This window comes from Hyperolius riggenbachi, chromosome 6 (genome assembly GCF_040937935.1).
Source record: "Hyperolius riggenbachi isolate aHypRig1 chromosome 6, aHypRig1.pri, whole genome shotgun sequence".
In the NCBI taxonomy this organism is placed as follows: Eukaryota; Metazoa; Chordata; class Amphibia; order Anura; family Hyperoliidae; genus Hyperolius; species Hyperolius riggenbachi.
The window spans coordinates 194,913,985-194,940,378 of record NC_090651.1 but is presented as its reverse complement, the minus strand read 5'-3'; the positions used below and the strand labels follow the sequence as shown (position 1 = coordinate 194,940,378).

At 44.1% G+C, this 26,394-nt stretch overlaps 1 protein-coding gene across 2 annotated transcripts in view; it reads right to left on the bottom strand.

Moving 5' to 3' along the window:
• Positions 1-26,394, bottom strand: part of HEPACAM (hepatic and glial cell adhesion molecule) — a 467,036-nt gene that overhangs the window by 57,083 nt on the left and 383,559 nt on the right. For both annotated transcript variants that reach the window (XM_068242699.1, XM_068242700.1), the window contains exon 7: positions 23,666-23,736. In XM_068242699.1, the coding sequence (XP_068098800.1) occupies positions 23,666-23,736 (71 nt within the window). The remainder of the gene's footprint in view (positions 1-23,665; positions 23,737-26,394) is intronic.

Below are 26,394 nucleotides of genomic sequence, written 5' to 3'. Positions count from 1 at the left end.
ATTGATTTTATATTGATTTTTGGTTCCTTTTCCTTTCCTGAGCTGCTTGGTTACTCTGTTGTACTGGTCCAAGCCCTATTTGATACACCCTTATCAATCCCTGCCATGTACTGATGAGGACCAAAAGTCCGAAACAGGCTGTCTACATGTGGGTTTGATATGGCTGTATAAAACTTAAAGCTATAGGCTTGCTATACATACATCAGCGGTTCTGGATGCTTGCTTGGCTTAACAAGGGCGAAAAGGGATAATTTGCATATTCAGTGGTAGTGCATTGTGGGTAACCACAAATGTTCACTTATAACTGAATTATTGCAAATGTCCTTCTGTTTTAAGAAGGCAAATTACACCAAGCTTTGCTTTTTTAGTAGGAGGGCTTTTTGGTTCCTTTTATCCCCCTATACATTCCTAGTAGTTTGGGTCACCCTGAGCTGCTTGGTTACTCTGTTTTATTGATTTTAATAAGAGTAAAAAAAAAATCTTTAAAAATACTTCTTTGGCTTTGGTTTGTGTATAAAAAAAAGGTTTTGTCTAGTTTACAGCTCCCCAATGTTGCTTTAAATGTGCATTTTAGGTGGGGGGGGGGGGGGGGCAAGATGGCAAACTGAGCAGAAGCCACATCTAGAGCTCCGCTGCCCAGCTTCCCCCTTGTGGATAATTACTGACTCTGGTGCTGCTAAATCTTACACCATTCCCATCCAAAGTGACTCGCAACACATCAGGGAAACACTGGAGTCGGGGTGTGTAGTGCTGCTCGGATACCACTTTTCACTATCTGGAACTAATTCGGATCCGGATACCCCTCTATTGAAACCGGGTCAGATATCTGGATCAAAAAATTTCCAATCCGAATCCGGGTCGGATATCCGACCCCAGTATCCGACGGATTCGGATATCCGGATGGAAAACCAGAAGTGGCCTTTAAATTGCTTTAGAAATGTTCTTTAGTGTATATGAGGCATGTAGCATCATTATTTTGTAAAGGGAAACACTAATTGATGATGTGGGGACTTAAAATCCCCCCCCCCAAATAAAATGGCTGTCAATTAACATCAGGACTAGGTTCCAGGAAGCGGTCGTACTGCCACAGTTGGGGCCTCCCCACAACTTGGACAGCACAGAGACCTCCAAAATAATTACACAGCTATTGTGTTCATATAATCGCTGTGGCACCTAGTGTTGGTACCACGGCACAGGTAAAACATTAAAAAAGGAGAGGTTCCAGAAAGCGGTCGTACTGCCGCAGTTGGGCACCTCCAAAAAAATTACACAGCAATTGTGTTTAGATAGTTCACCATGGCACTTGTAGGTACCACGGCTCGGTAAAAAATTAGGAGAGGTTCCAGGAAGCGGTCGTACTGCCGCAGTTGGGGGCTCCCCACAACTCGGACAGCACAGACACCTCCAAAAAAATTACACAGCAATTGTGTTTAAATAGTTCACCATGGCACTTGTAGGTACCACTGCACAGTTAAAAAATTAGGAGAGGTTCCAGGAAGCGGTCGTACTGCCGCAGTTGGGGCCTCCCCACAACTCGGACAGCACAGACACCTCCAAAAAAAATTACACAGCAATTGTGTTTAGATATAATAGCAAATATATCAGCCAAAAACAAATGTCCAAAAGTTCAGAAGACAGGCATACATCAAAGGTCAGCGCAGGTTTAGAAAGTCATTGTATATAGGGAATGATAAATTCTTCACCACAATATATCAAATGCTCAGAGGTAGGTATCCGCCAAAAATCAAAACAAGAAAAGGCTTACCAGCTCCCAACAACCCACATTATAAGGTTGTGAAATGGCTCAGGTCACAGATAACGTCCAGGGAACATCAGACGTCGTGAAGGTCCAGTGGACATCCGTATGGAAGTAAAGTTTCAGGAATTTATATAGGAAAACAAAAACGGCAATATCTACCCGTTTATTTATATAAAAATTAGATAAAAATTCTTTAAAAGGCAATAGATTTAAAAACAATAACTCACATATGGGGCCCATAAACTGGGAACCCCGGAAGATTAGCATGCATGTAATGGTCAATCGTAGATCAATAGACAATGGTGCAGCCTGTTACCTTTCCGACCGGTTTCGCAGTCTTGCGTCATCAGGGGAGAAAAGGCGAACAGGCGGCAGGCACCAAATTTATAGCTTTTAGTCTGGGAAAAGAGGGTGGGGTGAAAGAAAACTCCCTCAGAATGGCATCACTAATCAAAATAGGAAAGAGTCACCCAAATGTGTAAATAACGTGAAAAACAGAACAATATGCAAATAGCATATTACTAGCAAAGGATGGTGTAAAAAATATAATGATATCAGTAATAAAAACAAGATTACAAACAAAAAACACCTAGACTTTTGAAGATCAATAGGCAGCTTGATTACTTTAGCCTGCACAGGGAGCAGAGCAAAGGGGAAAAAAAAAAGAGAGGGAATATTGGAACATACACTTTCTCTCTACACACAATAAGGAAGTGTCTATTGGGACATACAGGCACCCCCACCATATCTGCAGAAGAGGCATATAGAACACACAAAAAGAGATTCATTTCCACTCTGCAGTAGTAAAATAGTCAAGGGCTCAGACTACAACACAGGCGACTGGGTTCAACTCCCGGCCCCTCCAGCCCAACAAACCACACCCAACAGGCAAGGAACTCCCGAAGACAAGAGGAGAGCCACATGGGGCACAAAAACAGCCCCCAATTTTAAGGGAAGAGAAAAAAAAACGAGAGTAAAAGCGCAAAAAGCGCTAAGTGCTAACTAATATTCATTTATATAAAAAATATCGACATTCTAAACCTCATAAACAAAAATGTGTATGATGTAAAATGATGTATAGATGTGACTAGAGCTACGCACGTCACAAAGGGTGAAAAGTGCAAATAAAATAAAATGCGACTTAAACATCGCAAAGGAAAAACAAGTGTTTCTATCTGGATAGCTCTAGGGAGCAACAGGGCAAATAGGATGAAGTATGTGTATGAAGTATTGTGTTTAGATAGTTCACCATGGCATTAGTAGGTACCACGGCACAGTTAAAAAATTAGGAGAGGTTCCAGGAAGCGGTCGCACTGCCGCAGTTGAGGCCTCCCAACAACTTGGACAGCACAGACACCTCCAAAAAAATTACACAGAAATTGTGTTTAGATAGTTCACCATGGCACTTGTAGGTACCATGGCTCAGAAAAAAATTAGGAGAGGTTCCAGGAAGCGGTCGCACTGCCGCAGTTGGGGCCTCCCCACAACTCGGACAGCACAGACACCTCCAAAAAAATTACACAGCTATTGTGTACATAGTTAAACATGGCGTTTAGTGTGTTGGTACCACGGCTGTGAAAAAAATTTGAACCTGGCTTAATCAATTAGGAGAGGTTCCAGGAAGCGGTCGCACTGCCGCAGTTGAGGCCTCCCAACAACTCGGACAGCATAGACACCTCCAAAGAAATTACACAGAAATTGTGTTTAGATAGTTCACCATGGCACTTGTAGGTACCATGGCTCAGAAAAAAATTAGGAGAGGTTCCAGGAAGCGGTCGTACTGCCGCAGTTGGGGCCTCCCCACAACTCGGACAGCACAGACACCTCCAAAAAAATTACACAGCTATTGTGTACATAGTTGACCATGACGCTTAGTGTGTTGGTACCATGGCTGTGAAAAAAATGTGAACCTTGCCACTCCAAAAAAAGTGTCCATCCCCTGGTAGGTGCACAGGAATTTCTGCACCACAAGGTTCAGGACGTGGGCCAGACAGGGGATGTGGGTGAGGTTTCCCCGCTAGATGGCAGCAACCAGGTTTGCCCCATTGTCGGCCACCACCTCTCCGACTCTGAGGCCTCTGGGGGTCAGCCAACTCCTCTCCTGCTCTCGGAGCTTGGCCAGGACGTGGTCTGCCGTAAGCTTGTTCTTCCCCAGGGTGACCATCTGCTTACGCTGCTGCTGAGGCGGGGGTGTTTAGTGGTGGATGGAACCAGATCAGAGCTGGAACCTGCTGCACTTCCCCTGACCCTACTGCGGGGTGGCACCACCCACTGGGGTGATGATGCTGCTGTCCCCTCGTCACCCCCTTCCACCAAACTGACCCAGTGTGCGATGAAGGACAGATAGCGTCCTGTTCCGAACCGGCTGCTCCATGAGTCCATTGTCTCATGGACGCACGCACCCACCGCATGGTCAAGCCCACATTCCACGTTGGCCTTTACAAAGCGGTGCAGTGCTGGGATGGCCGTGCGTGCAAAGTAGTGCCGGCTGGGGATTGGCCAATCCGGCGCTCTACAGATTCCTTCCCCGCATGTTTACATTATGCATGCGAGCCGTGATCGGCGGCTCGCACACTGTTCACGGAGGCAGTCTCGATCATTTCCAAGCTATACCACTAACGACCCGCCGACGCCTATGGGCGTTAGGCGGTCGTTAAGTGGTTAAGTGTAAAAACGCTGGGTTTATCATTCAGATAATGCACTTTCTTCAGCCAAACACACTGGAGTTGTCTCCCAATGTGCAGTCACAAAGCAAGGACGAAATTCTCATCATGGCCCCCTCCTTACATACTGGAGGGACTGGCCAAGGTTCCCCTCTGTGATTGGTTGCTTGGGCTTAGGCTGGGAGCCTTCTGATTGGCTGAACGACGTCATGGACGTGATCTCCATGGTAACAGTACCCGGATCCGGATATCCGGGCATGTGACCAACTATCCGCGGTTTGCATTCCGGATTTGGGCCCAGCTATCCTAGGGTGACCAGACATCCTCCAAAAGGAGGACATGTCCTCTTTTTTAGCATGGTTTCCTCTGTCCTCCAGGCACTCCAAAAGTTCATTAAAATGTCCTCCTTTCACAGAATCAGAAACAGAGTTTGTCAGGAACCGGCCCTGCGGCAAGCCTGCAGATACGGTTCCCAACTGCGGGTTTGACCAGATCAAGCGGGGAGCAGCCTTATTCAAGCTAAAACAAGGCTGTGACCCCTCAGAACACTTCTCACTGCCACCACTAGCTGTTGCTAGACACGTCCACTCTGCTGTCGAGTGCTCAGCACACAATCCGCGTTTTCGGCCTAAAGCTTTGCTCTTTAGGCCGAATACAGGAACGCCACGCACCCACACACACAGTACAATCATACAGTAGCACGGCACAATCAGGCACTGACTTGTAATGCAAGTTACACTGCAGTCTCTTCTAGGCTATGAGTGTTATTAAATAACGATTTAATATTCCAGGACAAAAAAAGTGGAACAATGCAGAAAATAATATATACAAAAGATGTACAAAAACAAAGTAAAAAGTTACAAAACAAAAGTTACAAGGATACACAGCAAGACAAGTTTGCAAAGATAAAAGGGAAATAAAATAACGTTACCAGCGTAGGTTAGCATGTGGTTGGCGGGAGAATGCCGTTTCCGATTCGCTCGGGATCATCCCTAGCTATGCGCTACCTCCAAGAGAAGATGATCTGTGACTGTCCCAGGCTGGGGTTATATAGTCCGCTTGGTGGCCTGGGGCATTTAATGTTCCGTCCCCAAACTAACGCAATTTCCCAGATTGTGAAATCTGGTCATATCCTTTCTGGGATATGCAAACTTCAAAGCTTTCCTGTATTAGTGTTTGATCTTTTCAGAGATTTCAAAACACTTCCATAAACCCAATTTTTTTCCACAGGTAAAAATTGTATCAAAAGGACTTCAACCCTTCACCCACTTCCAGTAGGCTGTCATATGTAAATTTTAAACATTCCTGTGTTAGCTTCCACTGTCCCCAGACTCTGGTAGTCTTGCTTTGTATATTGGGACAATGGGCTGTCTCCAGAGTTCAAAAGCCATGCAGACCAGCCTATTCTTCCTCAAGTGGCTGCTAATTAGCAGTTCCCTGCTACCCCAGGAACACAACGCAAATGTAGTTTCACAGACAATCACACCTGAGACAGCATATTAAAGGTGACGGGCTAGAGGCCTAATGAGCCATTTCCTTGCCCCAAGCTAGCAACTCAAGACAACAGCTCCCTTCTAGCAGACATACACGTGACACAGGCAGAAACATGAAAGAATATGTTCTTGTATTATCCTTAACATCATAACTAGCTGCGATATCATGACAGAGTTGACTGCATTTTACTTATTACATATGTGATATACATATGAGATATGAGATACATATGAGATATACTGAGATTGAGTAGCCTTCGGCTTCTGTTACCAGGTTATCAATATTTATAACCTTAAGAAGTGGGAGCGTGGCAACACTGTATATATTCTAGTTCCAGCCGACAGCGCAACTAACAAATACTTTTTGTAAAATGTCAAATGACAAAGAAACAGAAATGTCTAAAACAGAGAAGTTGCAAGTTTTCTGATTGTCACAAGACAAAATGTCCCTGTGTTGAGGCAGGACGAAACGAAATTGTCACGTATGGCATTGGTACTAACCAGAGATGGATTAAGATGTAATGGGACCCTAGGCAAGTTGGTTAGATTTGCCACCCCTTTGTGGTGCCTTTGGTAAGCTGAAGTGAAGGGAGGTCAAAGAAGGAAGCAGGTTGGCCTCTTGACACCCTTTAGACCCCTGGCACTTGCCTAGGTTGCCTGGTGAATGATCCTGCTCTGATGGTAACCGTGAAGTTGCAGTTATTTGGTCATACAGTATTTGTTCTCCTTTCTGACGGTCTCTGTCCTCTGTGTTTTTTTCCCTTGCATAGTATGGCTGATTCTACTGCTTTAAGGAAAAAAACATCACTTACTCCATGCAATTCCCAGCCAAGCTTAGAGTGCAAGATGGGGAAACTGTATCATCTTTGATAAACCTGCGGATGCACTGACATGGCTGGAAAACTTACCGGCCAAATGAGTGAGTACCCGTGAGATATACACACCTTTCTGAGCATATTATATCACAGCTGATAGACTTCTGGGGTGGTTAACTGTTGGTCTATAATATATCATAAGCTTTATTGGGGTTAATAGCAAACTGTGACTTTGTCTTTTACCGACTGTTTGGTTATTACATAAAGTTAACATGGCGGATTCTTCTGTGCGAGTTGTTTTCTTTCAAACTGTTCATCTCCCGCCTGTTCCACCCGCTCAATATTTCCCGCTCTTGGATATGAGCCAACTCCTCCCTCAAAGCCAGTCTATGCCCAGCAATACATACTTTATTGCACGCAACTGCTGACACAAACTATACTTCATCCCAAGTTGCTGTTATACTTATCAACACTGCAAGCCCATCTGAATATTTGACCCAACTACACTTGCTTGAGATCCTCTCCTATTTGAGAGAACTTCTACACTGGCGCACGGAAGGGGGTGTTCCGGGTGTCTGGAACCACCCCCTCGCACTGAGACCGGAAGTGCCTCCTGAATCTGAGCAGCGGCAGCCACGGATGTTATAGCGCAGCTGCCACCTGCTCATGTGTGTGCGCTGGGGATGCAACCTAGGCTGACCAGATGTCCTCTTTTCCCCGGACAGGTCCTCCCAGGTTTTTGAAATGTCTAGGGTGAAGAGAGCCGTGAGTCAGAAGAGCCGATTGAAGAGACAGAGAGCCGAACAGCCAAGACTCAGTCCAGTGTTTTCCCCAGAGCCTCTCAGCTGGGCAGTAGTGTTGTCCGGATCATGAACGATTCGGATCTTTGATCTGGATCTTTTTTCGTGAGTCGAATCATCCGGATCATTCTGTTCATTGTAATGATCCGGATGATTCGACTCACAAAAAAGATCCGGATCAAAGATCCGAATCGTTCATGATCCGGACAACACTACTGCCCAGCAGATAGGCTCTAGGGAAAACACTGGACTGAGTCTTGGCTGTTCGGCTCTCTGTCTCTTCAATCGGCTCTTCTGACTCGCTCTGTGTTCGGCTCTCTTCACCGGAGACATTTCAAAAACCTGGGAGGACCTGTTCAGTGAGTGATTTGGTTTTTTTTCACAGGTACATTTTTTTTCTGGTTCCTGCTGCCCACATTGCGATTTTCTGGTAACTGCTGCCCACATTGTGATTTTCTAGTAACTGCTGCCCACATTGCAATTTTCTGGTGTCTGCTGCCCACATTATGATTTTCTGGTGACTGCTGCCCACATTGCGATTTTCTGGTGCCTGCTGCCCACATTGCGATTTTCTGGTGCCTGCTGCCCACATTGCGATTTTCTGGTGATTGCTGCCCACTTTACGATTATTTTCTAGTGACTCCTGCCCACATTTCGATTATTTTCTGATGACTGCTGGCTGCTGCCCTCATTACTATTATTTTCTGATGACTGCTGCCCACATTACGATTATTTTCTGATGACTGCTGCCCACATTACAATTATTTTCTGGTGACTGCTGCCCACTTTACGATTATTTTCTGGTGACTGCTGCCCACATTGCGATTTTCTGGTGAATGCTGCCCACATTGCAATTTTCTGGTGTCTGCTGCCCACATTACGATTTTCTGGTAACTGCTGCCTACATTGCGGTTTTCTGGTGCCTGCTGCCCACATTGCGATTTTCTGGTGACTGCTGCCCACTTTACGATTATTTTCTGGTGACTCCTGCCCACATTACGATTATTTTCTGATGGCTGCTGCCCACATTACGATTATTTTCTGATGGCTGCTGCCCACTTTACGATTATTTTCTGATGGCTGCTACCCACATTACGATTATTTTCTGATGACTGCTGCCCACATTACGATTATTTTCTGGTGACTGCTGCCCACTTTACGATTATTTTATGGTGAAATGCTGCCCACTTTATGATTATTTTATAGGTAAATGCTGCCCAATTTACAATTAATTTCTGGTGAAATGCTGCCCAATTTACGATTATTTTATGGTGAAATGCTGCTCAATTTACGATGAATTTCTGGTGAAATGCTGCTCAATTTATGATTAATTTCTAGTGAAATGCTGCCCACTTTACGATTCTTTTATGGTGAAATGCTGCCCACTTTACGATCATTTTATGGTGAAATGCTGCCCATTTTACTATTCATTTCTGGTGAAATGCTGCCCATTTTACGATTCATTTCTGGTGAAACATTGCTGCATTAGGATTATTTTCTAGTGAAACATTGCTGCATTAGGATTATTTTATCGTGAAACATTGCTGCATTAGGATTATTTTATAGTAGTGAAACGCTGCCCCATTACGATTATTTGGTGCCTATGGGGAGGGCCCCATCCTCATTTTCGCAGAGGGACCCAGTGATTTCTAGTTACGCCCCTGGGGGAGGGTCTCTCTGACTGGCGGTATGAGAGCGGGAGTACTAGGGGGGCGGCGCAGAGATACATTACCTTTCTCGGCTGCGGTGATGGCGTCCCAGGTCTCCATGGCTAGTTGGCTACCTTTCACCATGCCATCCAGCCACAGCGGCCATGCTCCTCCCCCTGAAGGCCATTGGACATCAGAGTATGCGTCCATGGAGAGAGAAGTACTGCTGCTGGATGAGCTGGAGTCTGGATAAGGCAAGTGCAGCCAGGGCTCACTGAGAGGCAGGGCGGGGGGATGTTTGGAAGCCAGCCAGCCAGCCATTCCATGATCCACCATATGTGAGAGGGAGAGAGGGGGGTTCATCTGGCTATATATACAGGGGGGATCTGACTATATACACTGGCTATATGCAGGGGGATCTGACTATATACACTGGCTATATGCAGGGGGATCTGGCTATATACACGGGGATCTGGCTATATACACTGGCTATATGCAGGGGGATCTGGCTATATACACTGGCTATATGCAGGGGGATCTGGCTATATACACTGGCTATATGCAGGGGGATCTGGCTATATACACTGGCTATATGCAGAGGGATCTGGCTATATACACTGGCTATATGCAGGGGGATCTGGCTATACACACTGGCTATATGCAGGGGGATCTGGCTATATACACTGGCTGTATGCAGGGGGATCTGGCTATATACACTGGCTATATGCAGGGGGAGGCATCTGGCCACATATAGTGGGTATATGGCTATATACAGGGGGGGGGGATCTCTGGCTATATATACAGGGGATCTGACTATATACACTGGCTATATATACAAGGGGGATCTGGCGAAATACAAGGGGGAATGTACTGAACGGGGAGTCATCTGGCTATATACTATAAATGGGAATCATGTGGTTATCTATCCTAACTGGGGGGGGGGGGGGCTCATCTGGCTACCTGTGTGATAAATGGGGGTCATCTGGTCACCTATACTAAAGAGGGGAGGGGTAATTTCGTTATCCATAATAAAGGGGGGTTATCTGGCTACTTAATCACTGCCACATTATATATATTTTGGCGAAACACTACTGCATCATGTGTATTTTGTAGGGAAGCACTGCGCATTGTGTGTATTTTGTGGAGAAATGCTGTGCATCATGTGGATTTTGTGGGCAAACGCATGCGCGGTAGTGTGCGGCTTGCCAAAAGAGACCTATCAGGAATCCCCCCCTTAAAAATCCTGGATTTGCCCCTGTTCTAAATGTTGTTTACGGTGATATGCTCTAATGTTCGTAATGGCCGTAAGCCATTAGTCAGAAATACTAATACTATACATGCTAGCCTCCACCAATTGATGATATCAATACTTAATGCTGCATGTACCATCAATAGGTACTGTCAGTGGCATAGCTAGAGATCATGGGGCCCCATAGCAAAATTTTCATGGGACCCTCAGATGTAGGCACTCTTAAGCAATGAGACCTGCCTCTACCCTATGCATACAAGTTAGCTATGCAATTTACATTCTCGTGCTATGTACACTACACATAGTTCATGGGCACTGAGAGGGTGGAGAGGGTGGAGAAACACAAGAAGGGTAAAGGTGAGTACATTAAGTACCACCTGGGCCCCCTAGGCTCCGGGGCCCCGTAGCAGCTACTATGGCAGCTATGACTATTGCTACTCCCCAGGGTACTGTGCATACATAGGTTATCCCTCCAGTTTTAGTGTACACATAGTTTATATGTTAACGTTTTTGCGTTCAAGACAGGTTTGCCTCCCAGTAAATACTGGGTGCTGCTGGGCAGTGGACCTCACCTGCTCATTGCCGCCCTCACACACAGGTGTATACATTAGGGTGACCAGATGGAGTCGGCTAAAAAGGAGGACAGAGACCGTTAGAAAGGAGAACAAATACTGTATGACCAAATAACTCCAACTTCACGGTTACCATCAGAGCAGGATCATTTTCCAGGCAACCTAGGCAAGTGCCAGGGGTCTAAAGGGTGTCAAGAGGCCCACCTGCTTCCTTCTTTGACCTCTCTCCATTTCAGCTTACCAATGGCACCACAAAGGGGTGGCAAATCTAACCAACTTGCCTAGGGTCCCATTACATCTTAATCCATCTCTCGTTAGTACCAATGCCATACGTGACAATTTATTTTCGTCCTGCCTCAAAACAGGGACATTTTGTCTTGTGGCAATCAGAAAACTTGCAACTTCTCTGTTTTAGACATTTATGTTTCTTTTTCATTTGACATTTTACAAAAAGTATTTGTTAGTTGCGCTGTCGGATGGAACTAGAATATAAACAGTGTTGCCACGCTCCCACTTCTTAAGGTTATAAATATTGGTAACCTGGAAACGGAAGCCAAAGTCTGCTCAACTCAGTATATCTCATATGTATCTCATATCTCATATGTATATCACATATGTAATAAGTAAAATGCAGTCAACTCTGTCATGATATCGCAGCTAGTTATGATGTTAAGGATAACACAGGAACATATTCTTTCATTTTTCTGCCTGTGTCACGTGTATGTCTGCTAGAAGACAGTAGTATGCACAGGGGTGTCTGCGGGCTTCAGGCAATGGTAAATGTTGTGGGGAGTTCCTATGGCTGGAAGGGTCACCAATCCTCCAAATGATCCAATCAATCCACACAATTCCCATAAGGAACTCAACCCTCAGCGGATGCTTATCCAACGAAGAACATTTATTCAAGTGTTACATGAGTATACACAGCATGGAAGTATTATGCTGTGTATACTCATGTAACACTTGAATAAATGTTCTTCGTTGGATAAGCATCCGCTGAGGGTTGAGTTCCTTATGGGAATTGTGTGGATTGATTATGTCTGCTAGAAGGGCATGGGCGTAGGGCTCGCGGTCGCAGGGGTCGCCGTGGCGACCGGGCCCGCCTCATACAGAGGCGGGGAGGGGCCTGGGGGCCTGGACCCCTCAGGTGTTGAAATCTCCGCAGCGCACAACGGGGACTGGCTCCCGGAGGCAGAGCAGGGCTACGGCAAGATGGCTGCCAAAGCCCTGCATTAGAGACTATTTGTGTCTCCAGTACAGGGCTTTGGGCGTCATCTTCCCGTAGCCCTGCACTCTGCCTGTCAGCGAGGGAGAAACTGGCTGCTCCGCTGCAGGATCGTCGCTAGAGGAGCTGCACGAGGGAGGCTGGCTGCACGTCGGGGAGCTCACGTCAGAGGCTGGCTAGGTGAGTGAATTTTTTTTATTTGTACAGGTTTATTTTCTGGTGACTGCTCCCCACATAACGATTATTTTCTGGTGACTGCCCCCACATAACTATTATTTTCTGGTGACTGCCCCCACATAACGATTATTTTCTGATGACTGCCCCCACATAACGATTATTTTGTGGTGACTGCCCCCACATAACGATTATTTTCTGGTGACTGCCTCCACATAATGATTATTTTCTGGTGACTGCCCCCACATAACGATTATTTTCTGGTGACTGCCCCCACATAACATTTATTTTCTGGTGACTGCCCCCACATAACGATTATTTTCTGGTGACTGCTGCCCCCACATAACGTTTATTTTCTGGTGAAGGCCCCCACATAATGATTATTTTCTGGTGACTGCCACCACATAACGATTATTTTCTGGTGACTGCCCCCACATAACGATTATTTTCTGGTGACTGCCCCCACATAACGATTATTTTCTGGTGACTGCCCCCACATAACGATTATTTTCTGGCGACTGCCCCCACATAATGATTATTTTCTGGTGACTCCCCCCATATTGCGATTATTTTCTGGTGAATGCTCCCACATTGCGATTATTTTCTGGTGAATGCTCCCACATTGCGATTATTTTCTGGTGAATGCTGCGCACATAACATAACGATTATTTTCTGGTGAATGCTGCGCACATAACGATTTTCTGGTGAATACTGCACACATAACAATTATTATCTGGTGAATGCTGCGCACATAACGATTATTTTCTGGTGAATGCTGCGCACATAACGATTATTTTCCTTCAGACTGGCATCTTGCTACTAATTGCCCTATTTCCTCTGGGTGCTGCGTATGTTTGCAAATTGAACGTGGCAGCCATGCTGCTGGAAAGCGGAATTGATATAGCCATGCCATGCACAGCTATGGGGATTTGGATATGTGTGTGCTTCGGGTGTTGCGAGGAAGGGGGTGGGGGCTGTTGTCGCTAGAGATGAGCGTAATGACGTAATTACGATTTCGCTACATTTCGCGTAATTAGTGTAATTACGATTATGGCCGTAAGTACATAATCGTAATGAAGAAGGATTTCGCAAAATTTTGCGTAAGCGTAATTTTCGCGTAATTTTCACATTACAATGGGTATTTGTTCATGCCGTAATTTCGCATTAAACGCTACCGTAATTTCGCGTTAAACCGTAACGCTCCGTATAATATAAAAAAGCCGCCGAATTTAAGGGTTAATAGCAAAGCCCCCTTAAATGCTATAAGCCTCAAATTTGGAGAATATATTAAGGAGATCAGAAGGAATAAGAGGAAAAAATTTTTTTGCAAAAAGACCTTATAGTTTTTGAGAAAATCGATGTTAAAGTTTCAAAGTAAAAATGTATACATTTAAAAACCCGCCGACTTTAACGGTTAATAGCAAAGCCTGCTTAAAGTTTAGGAACACCAAATTCCTAGGGTATATTAAGGGGATCAGTGGGAATAAGAGGGAAAACATTTTTTTCAAAAAGAACTTATAGTTTTTGAGAAAATCGATTTTTAAGTTTCAAGGGCAAAAATGTCTTTTAAATGCGGAAAATGTCAGTTTTTTTTGCACAGGTAACAATAGTGCATTATTTTCATAGATTCCCCCAAGTGGGAAGAGTTTTACTTACTTCGTTCTTAGTGTGGGAAATATTTAAAAAAAAACGACGTGGGGTCCCCCCTCCCAGACCTCTTTAACCCCTTGTCCCCCATGCAGGCTGGGATAGCCAGAATGCGGAGCACCGGCCGCGTGGGGCTCCGCACCCTGACTGTACCAGCCCGCATGGTCCATGGATTGGGGGGTCTCGGAAGGGGAGGGGCAGCCAAGCTTTCCCCTCCCCCTCCGAGCCCTTGTCCAATCCAAGGACAAGGGGCTCTTCTCCACCTCCGATGGGCGGTGGAGGTGGAGGCCGCGATTTCCTGGGGGGGGTTTCATGGTGGAATCTGGGAGTCCCCTTTAAAAAGGGGTCCCCCAGATGCCCACCCCCCCTCCAAGGAGAAATGAGTATAGAGGTACTTGTACCCCTTACCCATTTCCTTTAAGAGTTAAAAGTAAATAAACACACAAACACTTAGAAAAAGTATTTTAATTGAACAAAAAACATAACCACGAAAAAAGTCCTTTAATATTCTTAATTAATCATTAATACTTACCTGTCCCTTTAAATAAATGATCCCTCGAAATAGCCTCGGAAATGTTCTATCAGTTACAATGTAACAAAGTTATTACAATGTAACAACTTTGTTACATTGTAATTACGCCGCACCCGACGTCACTCGCCGCTCAGCCGCCGCATACGCGTCTGCGCTGCACGGACCCGACAGAGCTCTGAGCTATATAGCTCAGAGCTCTGAGAAGCATCTTTGAATTTGGGCTCCAAGGAGCCCCATTGGTCCTTAGCAGACCAATGGGGTTCCTTCTGATTTAAAGTAACCCCATTGGTCTGCTAAGGACCAATGGGGCTCCTTGGAGCCCAAATTCAAAGATGCTTCTCAGAGCTCTGAGCTATATAGCTCAGAGCTCTGTCGGGTCCGTGCAGCGCAGACGCGTATGCGTCGGGTGAGCGGCGAGTGACGTCGGGTGCGGCGTAGCTACAATGTAACAAAGTTGTTACATTGTAATAACTTTGTTACATTGTAACTGATAGAACATTTCCGAGGCTATTTCGAGGGATCATTTATTTAAAGGGACAGGTAAGTATTAATGGTTAATTAAGAATATTAAAGGACTTTTTTCGTGGTTATGTTTTTTGTTCAATTAAAATACTTTTTCTAAGTGTTTGTGTGTTTATTTACTTTTAACTCTTAAAGGAAATGGGTAAGGGGTACAAGTACCTCTATACTCATTTCTCCTGGGAGGGGGGGTGGGCATCTGGGGGACCCCTTTTTAAAGGGGACTCCCAGATTCCACCATGAACCCCCCCCCCCAGGAAATCGCGGCCTCCACCTCCACCGCCCATCGGAGGTGGAGAAGAGCCCCTTGTCCTTGGATTGGACAAGGGCTCGGATGGGGAGGGGAAAGCTTGGCTGCCCCTCCCCTTCCGAGACCCCCCAATCCATGGACCATGCGGGCTGGTATAGTCAGGGTGCGGAGCCCCACGCGGCCGGTGCTCCGCATTCTGGCTATCCCAGCCTGCATGGGAGACAAGGGGTTAAAGAGGTCTGGGAGGGGGGACCCCACGTTTTTTTTTTTATATTTCCCACACTCAGAACGAAGTAAGTAAAACTCTTCCCACTTGGGGGAATCTATGAAAATAATACACTATTGTTACCTGTGCAAAAAAAAACTGACATTTTCCGCATTTAAAAGACATTTTTGCCCTTGAAACTTAAAAATCGATTTTCTCAAAAACTATAAGGTCTTTTTGAAAAACATTTTTTTCCTCTTATTCCCACTGATCCCCTTAATATACCCTGGGAATTTGGTGTTCCTAAACTTTAAGCAGGCTTTGCTATTAACCACTTGATGACCTACCCTTTACCCCCCCCTTAAGGACCAGCGTGGTTTTTAGTGATCTGTGCTGGGTGGGCTCTACAGCCCCCAGCACAGATCAGGGTGCAGGCAGAGAGATCAGATTGCCCCCCTTTTTTCCCCCCTATGGGGATGATGTGCAGGGGGGGTCTGATCTCTTCTGCCTGCGTGTGGCTGGCGGGGGGGCACCTCAAAGCCCCCCTCCGCGGCGAAATTCCCCCTCCCTCTCCTACCTGCTCCCCCCCGGTGATCGAGGCTGCACAGGACGCTATCCGTCCTGTGCAGCCAGTGACAGGACGTCCCCTGTCACATGGCGGCGATCCCCGGCCGCTGATTGGCCGGGGATCGCCGATCTGCCTTACGGCGCTGCTGCGCAGCAGCGCCGTACAAATGTAAACAAAGCGGATTATTTCCGCTTGTGTTTACATTTAGCCTGCGAGCCGCCATCGGCGGCCCGCAGGCTATTCACGGAGCCCCCTGCCGTGATTTGACAGGAAGCAGCCGCTCGCGCGAGCGGCTGCTTCCTGATTAATCAGCCTGCAGCTGGCGACGCAGTACTGCGTCGCTGGTCCTGCAGCTGCCACTTTGCCGACGCACGGTATAAGTGTGCGGTCGGCAAGTGGTTAACCGTTAAAGTCGGCGGGCTTTTAAATGTATACATTATTACTTTGAAACTTTAACATCGATTTTCTCAAAAACTATAAAGTCTTTTTGAAAAAAAAAATTTCCTCTTATTCCTCCTGATCTCCTTAATATATTCTCCAAATTTGAGGCTCTTGGCATTTAAGGGGGCTTTGCTATTAACCCTTAAAGTCGGCGGCTTTTTTACATTATACGGAGCGTTACGGTTTAACGCGAAATTACGGTAGCGTTTAATGCGAAATTATGGCATGAACGAAACGCGAAATTACACGTTGAAAATTACGCTTACGGTATTTTCAATTATGATTTTAATGGCAATTACGCTACCGTAATTTCGCATCGTAATCGCAAATTTCGCATGCGTAATTATAGTAATGCGAAATTACGAAAATGTCGGCTCAACTCTAGTTGTCGCCAGGAGGGGGGGGGGCACATCCAGATTCCGCATCGGGGCCCAGAGGTTTCTAGCTACGCCACTGTAGAATGGAGCTGTTGCCTTGAGTTGCTAGCTTGGGGCAAGGAAATGGCTCATTAGGCCTCTAGCCCGTCACTTTTAATCTGCTGTCTCAGTTATGATTGTCTGTGAAACTACATTTGCGTTGTTTTCCTGGGGTAGCAGGGAACTGCTAATTAGCAGCCACTTGAGGAAGAATAGGCTTGTCTGCATGGCTTTTGAACTCTGGAGACAGCCCACTTTCCCAATATACAAAGCAAGACTACCAGAGTCTGGGGACAGTGGAAGCTAACACAGGAATGTTTGAAATATACATATAACAGCCTACTGGAAGTGGGTGAAGGGTTGAAGTCCTTTTGATACAATTTTTACCTGTAGAAAAAAAATGGGTTTATGGAAGTGTTTTGTCACAATCTGGGAAATTGCGTTAGTTTGGGGACGGAACATTAAATGCCCCAGGCCACCAAGCGGACTATATAACCCCAGCCTGGGACAGTCACAGATCATCTTCTCTTGGAGGTAGCGCATAGCTAGGGATGATCCCGAGCGAATCGGAAACGGCGTTCTCCCGCCAACCACGTGCTAACCTACGCTGGTAACGTTATTTTATTTCCCTTTTATTTTTGCAAACTTGTCTTGCTGTGTATCCTTGTAACTTTTATTTTGTAACTTTTTACTTTGTTTTTGTACATCTTTTGTATATATTATTTTCTGCATTGTTATACTTTTTTTTGTCCTTTAATAAGTTTGACTTCTGCTGTACTAAACTAACACTCATAGCCTAGAAGAGACTGCAGTGTAACTTGCATTACAAGTCAGTGCCTGATTGTGCCGTGCTACTGTACGATTGTACTGTGTGTGTGGGTGCGTGGCTTTACCGTATTCGGCCTAAAGCGCAAAGCTGACCCGAATACGAAAACGAGGATTGCGTGCTGAGCACTCGACAGCAGAGTGGACGTGTCTAGCAACAGCTAGTGGTGGCAGTGAGAAGTGTTCTGAGGGGTCACAGCTGGATCTGGTCAAACCCGCAGTCGGGTACCGTATCTGCAGGCTTGCCGCAGGGCCGGTTCCTGACAAACTCTGTTTCTGATTCTGTGAAAGGAGGACATTTTAATGAACTTTTGGAGTGCCTGGAGGACAGAGGAAACCATGCTAAAAAAGAGGACATGTCCTCCTTTTGGAGGATGTCTGGTCACCCTAGTGTACATATCACCCACCTGTACACTAGGTAATAGTCTTCCCTAGGCGGATAGCTGACGGAAGACAGGGGTGTTCTGGGATTAAGCTATTCTACATGTTAGTAGACATAGCAAGGTGGGTGTTGTGGGATAGGGGGAACTTAATGGGTCAATGTTTTTGGCAGACACTAGAAATGGTTCTAACTGTATTGTTCATACTATCTCCTTTCCAACTTTTCTATCTCTTGGTGGTCTGGATGCACCTCTGACCCTGGATGAGATCACAGAAGCTATCTCGAGTATGCAATATGGTAATCCCCTGGAATGGATGGGTATCCTTCAGAATACTATAAACACTATCATGATATCCTTGCACCTAAACTGCTTGGGGTGCTTAAAGAGACACTGAAGCGGAAAAAAAATATGATATAGTGAATTGGTTGTGTACTATGAATAATTACTAGAAGATTAGCAGCAAAGAAAATATTCTCATATTTTTATTTTCAGGTATATAGTGTTTTTTCTAACATTGCATCATTCTATAATATGTGCAGATTACACAACACTCAGCATTCAAAATTATTCTTTCAGAGCAGCCTGTGAACTAATGACCTCTCCTCTGGCAGAGAAAAAGTAAATAGTTCAATAACAGTTGAGATAATAAAAGTCAGATAACAGCCCTCTTCACGACTTTGAAAGTCGTAAAGCTTAATGGGTTGTTTGCATAGAGATAACAACTGGAGTTTCTTAACTCTTCCAGTACTGGAAACAATTAGACTGATGTATCTGATCTTAATGTTTTATTTCTTAGCTGTACTACCCATACAAATCATAATATCATAATTTTTTTTTCGCTTCAGTGTCTCTTTAAGGCGGCCCTTGACTCCGGTACACCTCCAGCATCATGGTCCGAAGCATTAATTACTTTAATTCCAAAACCGGGAAAAGATCCCACCCTCTGTACTTCGTATAGACCCATTTCATTAATTAATGTAGATGCAAAAATCCTTGCTAAAGTCCTGGCCACTAGGCTAAATAAATGCATACTTATGATAATACACCCCGATCAAACTGGTTTCATTCCGGGAAAAGGTACAGACATTAACCTTAGAAGGCTTCACTCAAATGTAGTAGCACGTCATGATAACAGGGGGGATCGGGTGGTGGCATCACTGGATAACGAAAAGGCTTTTGACTCGGTGGAATGGGGATACCTCTAGAAGGTAATGACTAAATTTGGTATCGGGGATACCTTTATCAGGTTGGTCCAACTCCTATATAAAAATCCTACTGCTAGTGCTAAGCTTCGTATCAACGGCAAGATTACACAGGCCTTTTCCTTGACTAGAGGCACTAGGCAGGGGTGTCCCCTTTCACCGAGTCTCTTTGCCCTGGCCATCGAGCCTTTGGCGATCATGATCAGACACTCATCTGGAATCGTGGGATTGAAATTGGGGAGACTAGAAGAAAAAATGTCGCTGTACTTGGATGACATTTTACTTTATCTTGCAGATTCATGTTCCTCTCTTTCCACCGCTCTGGACACAATTGACAATTTTGGTCATTGGTCAGGACTGAGGATAAATAAAGCAAAATCTATCACTTTCCCATTAGATAACAATCCTCCTACCGGTGATAGTACTAGTGGAGTATTACAATGGTCAACTAAATTTACATATTTGGGAATAGTAATACAAAAGGACATTAATACCTTCCTTACCAATAATTTCATCCCAATAATTAAAAAAGTTAAGGATAAATGTCATACGTGGCATGGGCTACCTTTGACCCTCATAGGGAAAGTTATTGCAATTAAAATGATGCTACTTCCCAAATTCACATATGTCTTCCGCAACTCCCTGGTGTGGATACCCAAGAAATTCTTTACCGAAATAAATAAAACCCTAATGCCTTTCATTTGGTCAAATAACCCCCCCCCCCCCCTGCATGTCACTTAACCACTTAAGCCCTGAGTGTATTTTTACCTTATGGACAAGAGCAATTTTCACATTTCAGCGCTCCTCCCAATCATTTGCCAATAACATTACCACTACTTATCACAACAAAATTATCTGTCTCTTGTTTTTTCTGCCACTAATTAGGCTTTCTTTGGGTGGTACCTTTTGCTAAGAATTATTTTTTTCTAATGCATTTTAATGGGAATATTAAGAAAAAAATAAAAAAAATCATTATTTCTCAGTTTTCAGCCATTACAGTTTTAAAATAATACATGCTTCCATAATTAAAACCCACGTATTTTATTTGCCCATTTGTCCCGGTTATTACACCATTTAAATTATCTTGCTATCACAATGTATGGCGCCAATATTTTATTTGCAAATAAAGGTGCAGGTTTTCATTTTTGCGTCTGTCACTATTTACAAGCCCATAATTTAAAAAAATAACAGTAATATACCCTCCTGACTTACATGTAAAAAAAGTTCAGTCCCTAAGGTAAGTATTTATGTCGTTTTGTTTGTTTTACTTTATTTTATAATTTTTTCTAAATGCAAACGTTTTATTTGGGCATTTATGGGAGAGAGTGGGAGGTAAGGGGTTAATTTTAAATTATGTGCAGGTCTCTTTATTAAAGTAAATGATTGTAGGTGTAATTTTACTTTTTGGCCACAAGATGTCCTCAGTTATTAGCTTCCTGCGCATGCTTTTAGTACACAAACAGGAACTAATGCGTATTAAGTGTAAGTTACAGTGTTTACAAATGACCGCAGGCATCTACTTGATGTGCGATCATGGACACGAGGAACTAGAAAAATGAATGGGAACTGCATTCCCATTCATTGATCTCCGGGCTAACATGTAGCAGTAAGAACTAGTGTGTGAGCACGTGAGAGCACGCACAGCGGCGATTGTAGCAGAGTTACGAATATCTACTCCCCTGAGGCTTAGATGAAGTTTTTTAGGGGAGTAAATATACTGTACTGTAAACATTAAGTGGTTAAAACTTTGGAACTACCAACCTCTGAAGGTGGCCTAGCTATGCCCAACTTCTTTTACTACTTTCTAGCATCAATATTAGTCACTATACGATGGTGGTTCTCGAGAAACGAGCTTAACCCAGCAGTGGTATTAGAGGCGGCTATAATGGGTTCATACGAAGCCCTTCTAAACCTACCCTTTAGGGGCCCAAATGCTTCCCCAGATACTACCCCCATTATGAAAACTACTATCCGTGCATGGCAATACCTTCGAAACAGATTTGCTTCACCTCATAAATGGTCCCCCTACACCCCGCTTTGGGGAAATCCTAATGTCCCTCACTTGGCTATTGTTCCTAATCCTGCAATTTGGACACAACATGGAATCAAAATTCTGAGAAATGTGGCTCCAGAGAGAACTCTATTATCTTTCTCAGAATTAAAATTGCTACACAACATACCAGACTATATGCACTTCAGATATTTGCAACTGGCTCACGCAACTACTGCCCAATTCGGGAGGGAAAGATTCCAATTGGATTCTGACCCACTCGAATCTCTACTAATAACGGAATGGCTGGTTAAGCCACTATTGGCTATATATACAGAACTCATTCTTCAGTTGGGTCATAACAATGATAGAATCTATGCAAAGTGGGTGGAGGATTTAGGGGAGATAAATAATGAGGAATGGGAGGAGGCATTGGGTAGAGGTTCTGCGGCCTTGATCTCATCCATGGACAGATTGATCCACCTGAAATACTTACACAGAGTATACTTTACTCCTAGTAGACTCCACAAAATAAATGCTACACATTCTGATTTATGCACTAGACGTAAAGCAGCAGAACGTACATTTATACACATGTTTTGGACATGTCCAGCACTTGAACGGTACTGGAGCCAAATACTGTAAAAAAAGGTATTGGGGCTGTGTTGGATACACCATTTAAACTGGAACCTAAGATAACCATGCTGGGGATTTTTGAAAAGGGTAGCTAGCCTATAATACATTTAGAAAAGTAATGATCTTTACACTGTGTCACATGGCCAGAAAAGTGATCTTATCGCATTGGAACCAGTCTACGATACCTTCTAAGGCGGAATGGCTCAACACAGTTAATACAGCTTTGCCATTATGTAAATTAACATGCAAAAGTCGATATTGCCCTAATAAATTTGATAATATATGGTCTGGTTGGTGTGACAACAAATACTGCAAAAATGTAATGGTGAATGTCTAATATACTTAGATACTTTGGGCTATGCTTAGTTACCAGGGTTGCCTACAGAAGGAAATACCCCTACATACGTACTATAGAGATAGATCTTGCAATACCTATACTACTTACTGATACTCATCCTGTGATAAACTAGTACTATTTGATAAATGAATTCTCTAAATGGTGCTTTCTGTGGTGGTTGGTAAACTCCTTTAGGTGGACGATTTATACTGGTTTAATCTATGATATGTATACCTCTCAAGGAAAACTTTATTGTACAGCATTTTACTGATACATGCTTTTTTTATGGACTCAAGCTTTATATATTCCTGAATGTGCCTGCTATTACGTAGCAATATATTTTTTATAATATTCAACAATATAAACCCTATATAATTACACGATGCCTGTAACCTAATATATGCTATGTATTGACTCTGCTACGATATTGTAACTTCTCTTCCTTTTCAGGGACACACACCCCACTGGGGTACCCCTCTTTCTTCTCTTCTCACTCTCTCTCCTCTACTGTTGAGCCTGGACCCTTTATGTACAGTTCCGGTTAAATGTACAGTTAAAGTTACGTTTGTTTTGTATTGTATTAACTTTTTATGAAAAAAATCAATAAAAATGTACCTGTTACAAAAAAAGTGCACTTTAGAAGAAAATGGAAAAAGTGGGTCACGGGTCAGGTAGTGGGGCTGCGGGTCGGATGCAGATAGTGGGTCTTTGGGTCAGGTGCGGGTATCAAATTCACCTGAAAGCGGGTTGCGGGGCAGGTGCAGGTAGCGGGTCTGCGGGTTGAGTCGGGTGCTAGTATGAAAAATTGGACCCATGCAGGCCTCTAGTCCACGGATACTTACAATTTTTGGCCACAATTCTCGTGATGTGGTGCCACCAGTGAGGTGCCATGCCCTTCTGTGCTGCTGCTGAGTCCTTAGTCCTCCTCCTGCTGCTGCTGATGTTGTATTTAACTATTAAAGTATATGTTCCCACCACCAGGGTCCATGGATAATTAGAATTTTTAGGCACAATTCTCGTGCTGCGGTACCACCAGTGAAGTGCCATACTCATCTTCTTATGTGCTGCCACAGAGTGCTGCTTAGTCCTCCTGCTGCTGCCTCTGATGTCGTATTTAACGACAACAGCAGTCTGTGTACCCACCAACAGGGTCCAAGGATGCAAAGAAGCACAGGGAGAAAATACCCAAAAAGAGAACAAAAGTGGGAAACAGACTTCGACCAGAACATTTCTTGCTGCTACTTTCCTCAGCAAAGACTCCTGAAAACAATTTTATTATAATGATTAATTAATTATAATTTTATTATATTCTCACCTTGTCTTTTAAGATATTCAGAGTAACAGGATTCTTGAATCCTCGCTCCACTTTAAGTAAGTTTAGTTCAACTGCACAGAAAAGAAAAACAACATTGTCAAGTCCCTGGATTTATGTATTTTTATGGATTTATTTAATAGAATTACCCAGAACTGGAAATACAATTTAAATAAGTTACCTTAATCCAAAATACATTATAGGGGTCTCAGCCAATGGCCCTAATACCCCTTTAATTTTACCTGCCCTCTGTCAAACCCAGTATATATATATATATATATATATATATACATATATATATATATATATATATATATATATATATATATATATATATATATACTAGGGTGACCATATTTTGATATCCAAAAAAGAGGACAATCACAACAGCATGTGGGCGTGGTCATGGGTGGGGCCAAATATACAAGGCCTTAGCAGTGTGCTGTCCAACTTCGCGGGCATGGAGGGACGTTTTTTTTTCCCAGACCACATGGTGGTGAAGGGCCGGCCGCCCGACCGACCACAAAATGCAATCAGATTCGCAGAAGATTTCCCCACAAAATGCAATAAAATCACACAGGCAGGTGACAAATGACAATCATGGTGAGAACTCCAGAGAGGACTTTAAAAACCATGCTAGTTAAGCACAATGATTTAGTATTCTGGCTGAACTGGATGGCTGTATGTCTTCTGTTCAACCTAAAACTGTAACTGCTGAGAAAAGACAAGTTAAACATGCTGTACTGAACGTTTTGCCATTCATTTGCCCATACTGAAAGCTGGATATCTCAGTGATTTAACTGAACACTTTGGGGTTAATTCAAGCTAACAAAGGCGTTTATGATGAAGTGCAGGAATACAGGAGGCTCTGCCAGTCTCTCACACAAGTCAGAAAGCAGCCCTCCTGGAGTCTAGGGACTGTCAAAAACTTTTCAACTTTTTGTAACCCCTTATTCACACATGCAGTCATTATAACAATGGGGAGAGACTAGACAGATATTTGCCCAGGGACCCTCCAGGCAAGCTCTGCATCATGCTGTGTATATTTACAAGCTTGCCTGCCCTCTAATTGCACTTTTATCAGCTAGCCTTGTGTTTCACATTACCTTACCACAACAAACCTGAATACACCAGACCTGCCCTAAATCACTAAATGAAAGGCTGCCTGGGGGGAGTTTGCCCCCCTTCTCCCCTGGCCAGTCTGTGCCTGACTCACACACTGAACAAAGCAGCTCGGCTCCCTCTGTGTTCAGTCACCCGGACATGTAAAAAATCCGGGAGGATGGCCCCCACAGGTCATAAAAAGTGGACCTGTCCGGGCAAAAGAGGACGCCTGGTCAGCCTAATATATACAGTGGCTTGCAGAAGTATTCGGCCCCATTGAAGTTTTCCACATTTTGTCACATTACTGCCAAAAAAACATGATTGAATTTTATTGGAATTCCAAGTTAGACCAATACAAAGTGGTGTACATGTGAGAAGTGGAACGAAAATCATACATGATTCCAAACATTTTTTACAAATAAATAACTGCAAAGTGGGGTGTGCGTAATTATTCAGCCCCCTGAGTCAATACTTTGTAGAACCACCTTTTCCTGCAATTACAGCTGCCAATCTTTTGGGGTATGTCTCTAGTCTCTACCAGCTTTGCAAATCTGGGGCTTGATTCACAAAGCGGTGCTAACCTACTTAGCACGTCTATAGTCTTTAGATGTGCTAACCAGGGTGCTAAGTAGGTTAGCACCGGATTTCTCAATCAGATCGCGCGCAAAGTTTTGTGCATAAAGTCCCATAGGCTTTAATGGGCACTGCGCGTGTAAAGTTTTACGCGCAGAACGTTTTGCGCGTGAAAAGCTCGTTTAGACGTGCTAAGGGGTTTTTCACAGGCGTGCTAACGGGGTCGGTTGAAAAGGGCGCCTGTAAAAAAGGGCGCCTGGTGGAGCCTCTATTTCTATAAATTCGGCTATAGAGAGGGCGCCTAGTGTAGCCCATGTAACATCGGTTATAAAATACATCATGGTATAGCCGATTGATGTTCACACCGGTTATAAAGGGATCTGTCACTTTCCTTACATAAGGGATCCCTTTTTTTATAGCCCATATCTTGTTACCTATATCTGTTCACTTCGGTTTAGAAAGGGATCTTAATTCCTTGTGTAACCCATGTTATTGAAAATCGGTTATGAAACGAATCCTTCAGTTTGGTTATAAAAGGGATGTTTAGCCCATATATGGTATCTTTGATTATGAAAGGGAACCGATTTCTAGCCCATATACACGAATTTCGGCTACTCCTACCTGGATGTCCGTGTAACCCATAAACAGTTAGAGCAACTCTGCTACAGAAACCACCTGGTGTAGCCAATAAAGTTTGAAACTGTAGATAGTTTGCCTACAAACCGGGTACAGCTGTAGCCCTTATATGCCAATGTACTCAATCACATAATGATTGTGATTTTTTTAGCCCATATTTTGCTAAAACCTTTCCAAATAGCTCTGTAGTAGCCTGCAATGTACATTTGTCTGTAATACTGTGAGAATCTGCTCAGCTGCCTGTGCAGACAGGCAGCGTTTTGACCACTGTTCACGTCTGCATTCTGCAGGTCTCTTTAAGAGAGACTTTCTGTCAGTTTTGCAGCTTGTGTTGCTGAGGGATTTGCATACATTAGTCATGCAAATCCGTTACCTGCCTTCTTTTGATAACTGGCACTATAAAAGCATGCTGCTCCCAG